The sequence below is a fragment of the Phyllopteryx taeniolatus genome, chromosome 8 (assembly GCF_024500385.1).
Source record: "Phyllopteryx taeniolatus isolate TA_2022b chromosome 8, UOR_Ptae_1.2, whole genome shotgun sequence".
In the NCBI taxonomy this organism is placed as follows: domain Eukaryota; kingdom Metazoa; phylum Chordata; class Actinopteri; order Syngnathiformes; family Syngnathidae; genus Phyllopteryx; species Phyllopteryx taeniolatus.
In genome coordinates, this window is record NC_084509.1 from 11,555,554 (window position 1) to 11,565,024 (window position 9,471).

Consider the following 9,471-nt stretch of genomic DNA (forward strand, 5'->3'; position numbering starts at 1 on the left):
ACATAAAAAAAAATGCAATGACTTCTTTTGATGGCGGCACGGTGGACGACTGGTTAGCACGTCAGCCTCACCGTTCTGAGGACCGGGGTTCAAATCCGGTCTCGCCTGTGTGGAGTTTGAATGTTCGTCCCGTGCCTGTGAGGGTTTTCTCTGGGTACTCCAGTTTCCTCCCACATGCCAAAAACATGCATGGTAGGATAATTGAAGACTCTAAATTTAAAAGAAATTAGTGCAAGAAAAGTAAAACTTGTTGCACCATTTGTAACCTATAACCTGGACAACTCAATTTTATTTTATTTTTTAAATCTTTTTGAGAGAGAACAAGCTATTGGGAATAATGTGGTTGCATATGTTTGCACACCTTCATATAACTGGAATGTGGCTGTGTTCAGAATTAACAAGACACGTGTTTGGGAGATTTTGTTTTGGTCCAATGAAACCAAGGTTGAACGTGTAAATCTAAAAGGTATATTTGGCACAAACGCAACACTGCTCATTACCAAAAGTGAAGCGTGAGTGTGGGAGCATCATGCTTTGCGGCTGTTTTCCGTCACCTGGAGCTGCCTTGGACTAGGTGGAAGAAATTATGAACAGTTTGAACTAGCAGTCAGTGTTAGCCCAAAACCTTCAGGCTTCTGCCAGAAAGCAAACAAAAAAGAATCAGGAAGAGCATTCTAGAACAGCAGAAATTTATTGGGGTTAATTCAGAAGCACTTTAAATGGTGTGTGCTAACTCCCATTTAACATGAGTTGAAATGTGATTGGTAATTTCTGAACACAGCCACATCCCAGTTATAAGATGGTGTGCATAATTGTGCAACCACGTCAGTTGCTTATTTTCACTTCCCCTTTCAAAGTTTTTTTTTTTCTGTTGCTTTGTACAGTTTAAAGGTCACATTAATGGTGGTTTATTGTGGTCTTGTTTAGTTTTTTTTTTTTTTACCAGTATCACAAACCTTTTGAACAGGGGGAAGAGACTTATATATATATATATATATATATTTATTTATTTATTTATTAAATTTTTTGGGTATCCACTATAGAATAGTTCAGTTATTACACATAGTGCATGTGAGGGGTGAGATACTGAACTAATGTGATCTCACACTGAAGGAATGAACTAGTGAAGTGTGTGTGACACTAACTTGAAGATTGAGGGAGAAAGAAGTGCCAGGTTTTTCCCCAAAACCCCTGAGCTGTCAGAAGGGAGTGCCAGTCCTCCCCACAGTAACACAAAAAACAAGCAGTCATTTGATCTTGGGAAAGTGAATGAACCGAATCACGTGTGCATCTGAGTGGTGACGGGTGTCTCTAACAATGTCAAACGAAGGTTCTACTTTTCTTTTTTCTTTTTTTTTTTTTTTTTTTTTTTTTTTTTTTTTAAATATAACTTTCCATCACACACCGTTCTCCCTGATATCTTTGCATATGTGCAAAGTCAGCCCTGGTAACCAACACCCTTTTAATACACCGGTACAGGTCAAACCTGACTCAGCATGTTTACATTTGCTGCTTAAAGTGGATGTAAAAAAGAGTGTTACCTATATTACCTATAGAGGCTGCACAGAATACTCTACATTGTGTATTGGTGTGAGGCCGAATTGATGTTTGTCTATATGATCTGTGATTGGCTGGAGACCAGTGAATCTAATGACAAGCGCTATAGAAAATTAATGGATATTACCTGTACAATTCAACTGGAAATTACACTTGTTAAAGATGCATACCCAAGCCATGGCACTACTACCACCATGCATCACTGATTAGGTGGTAGTCAAGTCCATAAATATTTGAACATCTACACAATTCTCATCTTCTTGGCTCTTAACACCACCACAATTGGTTTGAAATGAAGCGAACAAGATGTGCTTTAACTGTAGACTTTTGGCTTAAATATGAGGTATTTACATCCAAATCATGTAAACGGTGTAGGAATTCAGTTTGTATCCTGTGCTGTGAAAAAGTATTGGCCCCCTTCTCAAATGCTTGTATTTTGCAGGTTTCCCCACTTTAAGATCATCAAATAAATAACAGAAAAATATAACCCCAGTGAGCTTAAAATGCTATTTTTAAATGATTTCATTGATTTAAGGGGGAAAAAAATTCACAGTTCCTGGCCCTGTGTGGAAAAAGTAATTAGGGTTACAAAAGCCATTTCTAAAGCTTTAGGATTCCAGCAAACCATAAGGTGATGCATTATTCTCACATGGGGAAAAAAAAAGGGAAAGTGTGGAAATGTCGCAGGAGTGGCCGGCCTACAAAGATTACTGTGAGAGAACAGCAATGACTCATCCAGGAGGCTACAAAGGAACTCAGGACAATTTCTAAAGAACTGCAGGCCTCCCTTGCCTCAGTTAAGGTCAGTGTTCATGACACAACAATAAGGGAGAGACTGGGCAAAAATGGAATCCATGGCAGAGTTCCAAGGCAAAAACCACTGCTGACCAAAAAGAACATAAAGGCTTGTCTTACTTTTGCTAAAAGATTAAAACCTGAATGATTTGCAAGACTTGGGAGAATATTATCTGGACTGACGAGATGAAAGTTGAGCTTTTTGGAAGGTGTGTGTCTTGTTACATGTGGTGTAAATGTAGCACAGCATTTCAGAAAAAGAGCATCATACCAGCAGTCAAATATGAAGGTAGTATGATGTTCTTGGGCTGATTTGTTACCTGGGCAACTTCCTGTGACTGATGGAACCATGATTTCTGCTCTTTAACAGAAAATCCTGAAGGAGAATGTTTAGCCATCAGTTTGTGACCTCAAGCTGAAGCGCCCTTTGGTTTTGCAGCAGGATAATGATCCAAACCACACCAGCAAGTCAACTTCTGAATGGCTTAAAAAAACAAAATGTAGGTTTTGGAGTGGCCTCGTCGAAGTACATACTTGAATCTGATTGAAATGCAGTGGCGTGACCTTAAAAAGGCCGTTCATGGTCGAAAAGCCTCCATTTTTGCTGAATCGACACAATTGTGTGAGGAAGAGTGGGCCAAAATATCTCCACAGAGATGTGAAAGACTCATTGCCACTTATAGAAAACGCTGGATTTCAATTGTTGCTGCTGAAACTGGCCTTTACCATGGCACTGTATGTGTCGCCCACTTTTTAAGGGACCAAATGTAATGGGACAACCCTGAATGTCATAAGCGGTATTGACAATGGATGAATGAATGTTTCTCTTAGTTTTTGTCAAGTCCTCAAAACAGAGACTTGAGTTGATTCGAGTCCCCATCTCTGGTAGTTACTCAGATGCAGTATTCATATTTCAAATGATGTCAAAGTTTTGGAAAGCCCTGCATTTTACATTTTTCTTTGGTAGATGCATTTTTTTTTTTTTGTTGCACAGCGACAGTATATGCATCAATCTTTTTTTCTACATAGGACAGACATTTTAATTGTGCTAAGGGATTTGTTTCTTATTCCCTTGTACAAGTTTTTTTGCGGGGATAGAGGGACTTTTCGAAATGAATTATTCATGTCATTGAATGTGTTATAGATCTTTTTTCCCCCCACTATAGGAAAAAGCACAAACACAGCAGTGTGAACCCACATATAACCGTTTGGTCGTGGCGGCGCTGCCTGTGTTTACATATCAAAACTGCATGTTGTTGTTGTTGTCAAGTGTAGGAACAGACGGTCACCAAAGTGTGTGGACGGGGAGGCAATTTTTCCCAACTGTCTGTCTTGTGGTAAAGCAAAGAAACATCTCTTCTAATGATCACTATGCATTAGGAGGTAAATATACTTTAACGCCATCAAGTCCACACCGATGTAATGTAATAGATATTAAACCGGACGTTAATTTACAATGGCTTTGAACTGGTCTGTTTAGATACACATACTTTTGCTACGGCCGCACCATCGTATAAGCTCCTACAAAAAGTGGGAGCTGTTGTTAAGAAGAAGGTGGCCTGAAAGGAAAGGGATCCAAGTATCGTTCCCCTACCTAGCATCGTACCCTAACCCTAAATTCCCTGGGAAGCGACCCACTGCTCCAGTGTGTCATCACTGCTTTCCCCCAACCATTCATCCCCAAAAGAATTCAGTCGGCGACGCACACACCTTTACCTTTCTCTATTTACATCTTTTTAATATTGTCGTCATCCATGGGTCTTTGAAAAAGTAATGAACCTTTTTAGATAAAGGGTACACCCCAAATAACCAAGTGTCAAGGTTGGGGTGGGGTGGGGGGGTTCCAACTTTGACACCCCTAAGCGGGCCCACCCTAACCCGTTTTGATACAAAGGCAGATGCCCAGGGCCACTAAGCTGCAATTGATGCAGACCTCCCCCGCGCCATTGCTGTGCATCAGAATCCTCATCCTCAGCATCTGAGGGGTTGCAGTAAAGTGTCCAGGTGCATTCAAATACCTCGGTAAAACACAGCACTTTCATTCAAAGCCCGTCTGTTTGACTTGTGCATGCTCTGCACCTGCCAGCCAGGTGAGCAGCAGCGGCGTTTGTGGGCGTGGTGCCGTCGACGCACTCTGCACTTCTTACTGCATATTGGCTTGACACCAACTGGTAAGACAGCCCCCCCTGGCGCACCCCGCAAAGGCAGCAGCGCAGAGCAGCAAACGGGCCGCGATCGGCGCTTATAAATAAATAAGAGATCATACGTAGGACGCCTCACTTCTTTAAAGGTGAGTGGCTTTGTTTTGATCATTTGGCGCTTTCTCAGCTGCTGTCACGTCCAAGTATCATCCTTCAATTGCGCCAATTTATTGTTACACGGACGTGTGAGACATACTGTATTTCACAATTTATGGAGGGGAAAAATGCGATTCATTAAAATAGACATTTATATAGCCTATAGAGTTATAGGATGTTTCAAATAAGTTTGCTGAGTTGATAGTAAATTCTAGAATACGCGCACCTGATGGCCACACCCCCTTGCAACTTCACAGCATCTGTTATTGCCCGCAGCTTTGAAAGCCACTGCATTAAATATGTTGACTCTGTATGGAAAACCACGAATACATTCCAGCCTCCCCAAAAAGCTCAACAAAAAAATTTGCAATGTGTTTTTAAAAAGGGAAATAGGGCTCTATAATTTTAAGTTTATAAAAACATACTACTAACATAAATAGAATGCAAGGAATTAAACAGTTTGTGCATCATGATTAGTTCATTGCAGCTTTTTCTGGTGTGTGTGACTTGGCCTCTTGGGGGCACTATAATACATTCACTCGGACACAAATGAAGAAGAGGTCGGCAACAGCTGTAAGTGACTCAGTAAGGTGCCATAATATTAGTTGTATTTCACTGAGGATAAAGAATATATGCCTATGAGTATGGTTATATTGTCTGTCTACATGTGTTGATGCACCGTTAGTGTTCAAATATCCATTCCGTTTTGCATTGTTTGTTAGCATTTAGATGAGCTGACTTTAGCATGGTAACGCTTTGTCCATCCATCCATTTTCTGAGCCGCTTCTCCTCACTAGGGTCGCGGGCGTGCTGGAGCCTATCCCAGCTATCTACGGGCAGGAGGCGGGGTACACCCTGAACTGTTTGCCAGCCAATCGCAGGGCACATACAAACAAACAACCATTCGCACTCACAGTCATGCCTACGGGCAATTTAGAGTGTCCAATTAATGCATGTTTTTGTGTATGTGGGAGGAAACCGGAGTGCCCGGAGAAAACCCACGCAAGCACGGGGGGAACATGCAAACTCCACACAGGCGGGGTCGGGGATTGAGCCCCGATCCTGAGAACTGTGAGGCTGACGCTCTAACCAGTCGCGGTAAAGCTTTGTGTTTGGTTAAAAATACACAACATGCCATTCTCTTTGTTTTACTGTATGTTTAGTTTGACAGAAAGCTTCAACTGCCACCATCTAGCGCTCGTATCTCACATTTTTACTTGTAAATCAAAGCAAATAAATGGCCAAACGACAGTATATAGCTCAAATGACCCATAAATCGGGTCACTCATATTTCAAGGCACCGTTGTATTGTTAAATGAATCGTCGAAACAATACCTCTGTCAAGGCAATCTTCATATTCGAGAGTATAATCTCTAATCTGCCCTAATCCAGCCTGGAGGATGAACTTCAAGAGCCTGAGGGAGTACCTGGCCTGGCTCTACTACCAGTACCTTCTCATCACCGGCATCTACGTGTTGGAGCCTTGGGAGAAGTCCATCTTCAACTCGGTCCTGTTCTCGGCCGTCGCCATGGTGATCTACACCTCCTACGTCTTTGTGCCCATCCACGTGCGCCTGGCGCTGGAATTCTTCTCTGGCATCAGCGGCGGCCAGCCGGAGAGCGCCATGGCCCTCATGAACTGAGATGGGGACGCAATTCCCCCCACGGACATTGATTGATTAGGAATGAAGTCGATTGTGTGGAATTGATTATCACTTAATCACGTTTTGACGCGATAGCGACAAAACGGAATGGCTGCTTGATTCACTTTCAACTAGTTTGCTGTGTAAAGAAGTGCAACTTGACAGCTACAGGAAGCTGAGCTACATCTACACTATGGCAAGTCTTTGATCGTGCTCGATATAACGTGGGCACAGAAGCAGAAGTTCAGAACACTGTTAGTCCATGATTTTATCCATCAAGGGAATGTAATCAAATGTCCATCCCTACTTTAAGATGTCTGTCCTCTGAGCCAGTCAAGATGAAGATTACGACATTTTCACGCCCAAACGCCCTGAAACAGTATTAGATTCTCAACGGCCATTTTCACGCCCCCCCTGTCAACTGTCGTTTGTGTTGTTTTGATTTCCTTTTCTCTCACCACATGATGCCTTGTGTAAGTGCCCGTCAGTTTTGCATGAGAGGATCCAGTACGAGCAGATTTGCATTCTCCTCTCACTACAAAATTGGCGCTTCCGTAGACATTGTCTTGATCGTTCCACAATGTTGTGTGACTTATTATTTCTGCTCAGTCTGCCTCGATTTTCGGTGCTTCTCCATACTTGTCCTTTTCAGTTTGTGTTAAACGTGCCATTCAATGGTTAAACGTGAAGCCCATTTTGAGCTCTGTTGCTAACCAAAACAACAGCGCCTATTGAGGCCAGTAAACGGTCTTTTAGAATAATTAAAGCTTAAATGAGGTTGCCTGTTCTGCACTAATGATCTTACAGCTTTTTTTAAGGAGAGTTTCAGTAGCTCCTGAAATGAAAGCCCCACAACGTTGTGTTTGTGATTTATTAGTCCCGCCCAGTCTGGATTGGTTCGTGTTGGTGTTTCTCTGCATTTCTATGTAATACAGTAATTAGCGAGAGATCATGCTGGAAATAGCGAAAAAAAAAAAGCAAATCTGCTTTCTAATCACGCGCTTCTTTGATTTGCCACTTTTAAGGGCTTGATATTTATACAAAGTTCTATATTTATATACATATACTGTACCGGTTAATGCTTGGCTGGTTTCAATGGCAATTACCACTGGTTTTTTATTTTATTTTATTTTTTAAAATATAGATATTTATATCTGTTGCAGGGCGGCACGGTGGACGACTGGTTAGAGCGTCAGCCTCACAGTTCTGAGGACCCGGGTTCAATCCCCGGTCCCGCCTGTGTGGAGTTTGCATGTTCTCCCCGTGCCTGCGTGGGTTTTCTCCGGGCACTCCGGTTTCCTCCCACAACACAAAAACATGCATTAATTGGAGACTCTAAATTGCCCGTAGGTGTGAATGTGAGTGCGAATGGTTGTTTGTTTGTATGTGCCCTGCGATTGGCTGGCAACCAGTTCAGGGTGTACCCTGCCTCCTGCCCGATGACAGCTGGGATAGGCTCCAGCACGCCCGCGACCCTAGTGAGGAGAAGCGGCTCAGAAAATGGATGGATGGATGGATATCTGTTGCATTCTCTTGTGGCCCTAAAACACACCATACAATTTGCTCCAACTTTATGTGCTTTTGTTACACATGTATCATGAATGAAAATCTATTTTTGTTTTATTATCAAATCAAAAATAAAGATATTAGAAACACATATAGTACTGCTCTTGCGCGGCTCATGCACAGTAACTCGGCAGCAGTCACCAGGTCTTTCTTTGTGAAATGAGCACGTTGCTGACACAATAGTGTTGATTCTTCCAATAACAGACCAAGTCACCAAACCTGTTCTCCACCGCTGATGGTGATGGTGCAGCAATGAAAAGCCTCAAGGGCTTCACTTTCTACATGACTGTTTTTTCTGCACATGCTGCTGCTGTGTGTGTGTGTGCGTCTTTGTAGTCTTAATGACGTAACTATAACAGTATTGATCTAATACGTGACCGAGTAACATTAAATCACACACCTTTACTGATCTTTTGCATATGGCAAATATTTTTTTCATTCACCTTAATTTACCTTACAAGACTAATAAAGTATATGATGGATTTATTTATTACCTCAACTCTTGATGTATTCACAGCCAAACAGCCAAAAATATGTTTATACATTTTGATTTTTGTTTCATTTTTCATTTTCAACTGTATATATTTTGTTAGTATTCTATTTTATGTTAAATAAAATACTTTTTTAACATTTTGATTTATTTGTTTTACTATTTTTATCGTAACATATTGTTCCATGCCCTGGGATTGACTGGCGACCAGTTCAGGGTGTACCCCGCCTCTCGCCCAGAGTAAACTGGGATAGGCTCCAGCACACCTGTGGCCCTAGTGAGTATCTGCGGTATGGAAAATGGATGGATCATATTGTTCCATTTCAATCCGAATTGTTTTATTTTTGTCAAGGTCCATTTTAAAAAAAAATTATTTTAACATTTAAAAAATAGATGTTTATGTATTTCTTTAAATGAGCGAATTTTTTTTATTATTGTACTTTTTAATCCATCCATCCATCCATTTTCTACCGCTTATCCGAGGTCGGGTCGCGGGGGCAGTAGCTTTAGCAGGCACGCCCAGACTGCCCTCTCCCCAGCCACTTCATCCAGCTCTTCCGGGGGGATCCCGAGGCGTTCTCAGGCCAGCTGAAGGACGTAGTCTCTCCAGCGTGTCCTGGGTCGTCCCTGGGGTCTCCTCCCGGTGGGACGTGCCCGGAACATCTCACCAGGGAAGCGTCCGGGAAGCATCCGAATCAGATGCCCCAGCCACCTCATCTGGCTCCTCTCGATGTGGAGGAGCACCGGCTCTACTCTGAGATCATCCCGGATGACCGAGCTTCTCACCCTATCCCTAAAGGAGAGCCCGGACACCCTGCGGTGTAATTTTGGCCGCTTGTATCCGGGATCTCGTTCTTTCGGTCACGACCCACAGCTCGTGACCATAGGTGAGGGTAGGAACGTAGATCGACCGGTAAATCGAGAGCTTTGCCTTTCGGCTTAGCTCCTTCTTTACCACAACGGATCGATACAAACCTTTTAATGTTTTTATTAATTTTGAAAATGTTAATCGTATTTTTATATGAGATTCTTAATTCTTATTTTGATTCATATTGTAAAATAGTTTGCATAAATAAAGTTGAGATTGATTATATTCTGATTTATTTATTTTTTACTGGTTTTT

At 42.1% G+C, this 9,471-nt stretch overlaps 1 protein-coding gene across 3 annotated transcripts; it reads left to right on the top strand.

The window, feature by feature from the left end:
• The first annotated feature begins 164 nt into the window (after positions 1-164).
• Positions 165-8,380, top strand: sptssb (serine palmitoyltransferase, small subunit B). 3 transcript variants are annotated; one of them, XM_061782972.1, is made up of 2 exons: positions 165-4,642; positions 6,042-8,380. In XM_061782972.1, exon 2 carries the CDS (start codon positions 6,050-6,052, stop codon positions 6,290-6,292), a length of 243 nt encoding a protein of 80 aa, XP_061638956.1. In that variant the 5' UTR covers positions 165-4,642; positions 6,042-6,049; the 3' UTR covers positions 6,293-8,380. The 3 variants fall into 3 exon arrangements, with proteins under 3 accessions (XP_061638956.1, XP_061638957.1, XP_061638958.1); XM_061782973.1 differs by having other exon boundaries at positions 165-2,852; XM_061782974.1 differs by lacking the exon at positions 165-4,642 and adding an exon at positions 4,658-5,222.
• Positions 8,381-9,471: the final 1,091 nt, after the last annotated feature.

What these genes read in the sequence shown, in the direction of transcription:
- sptssb (XM_061782972.1), top strand. Translation starts at nt 6,050, where the DNA reads ATGAACTTCAAGAGCCTGAGGGAGTACCTGGCCTGGCTCTACTACCAG.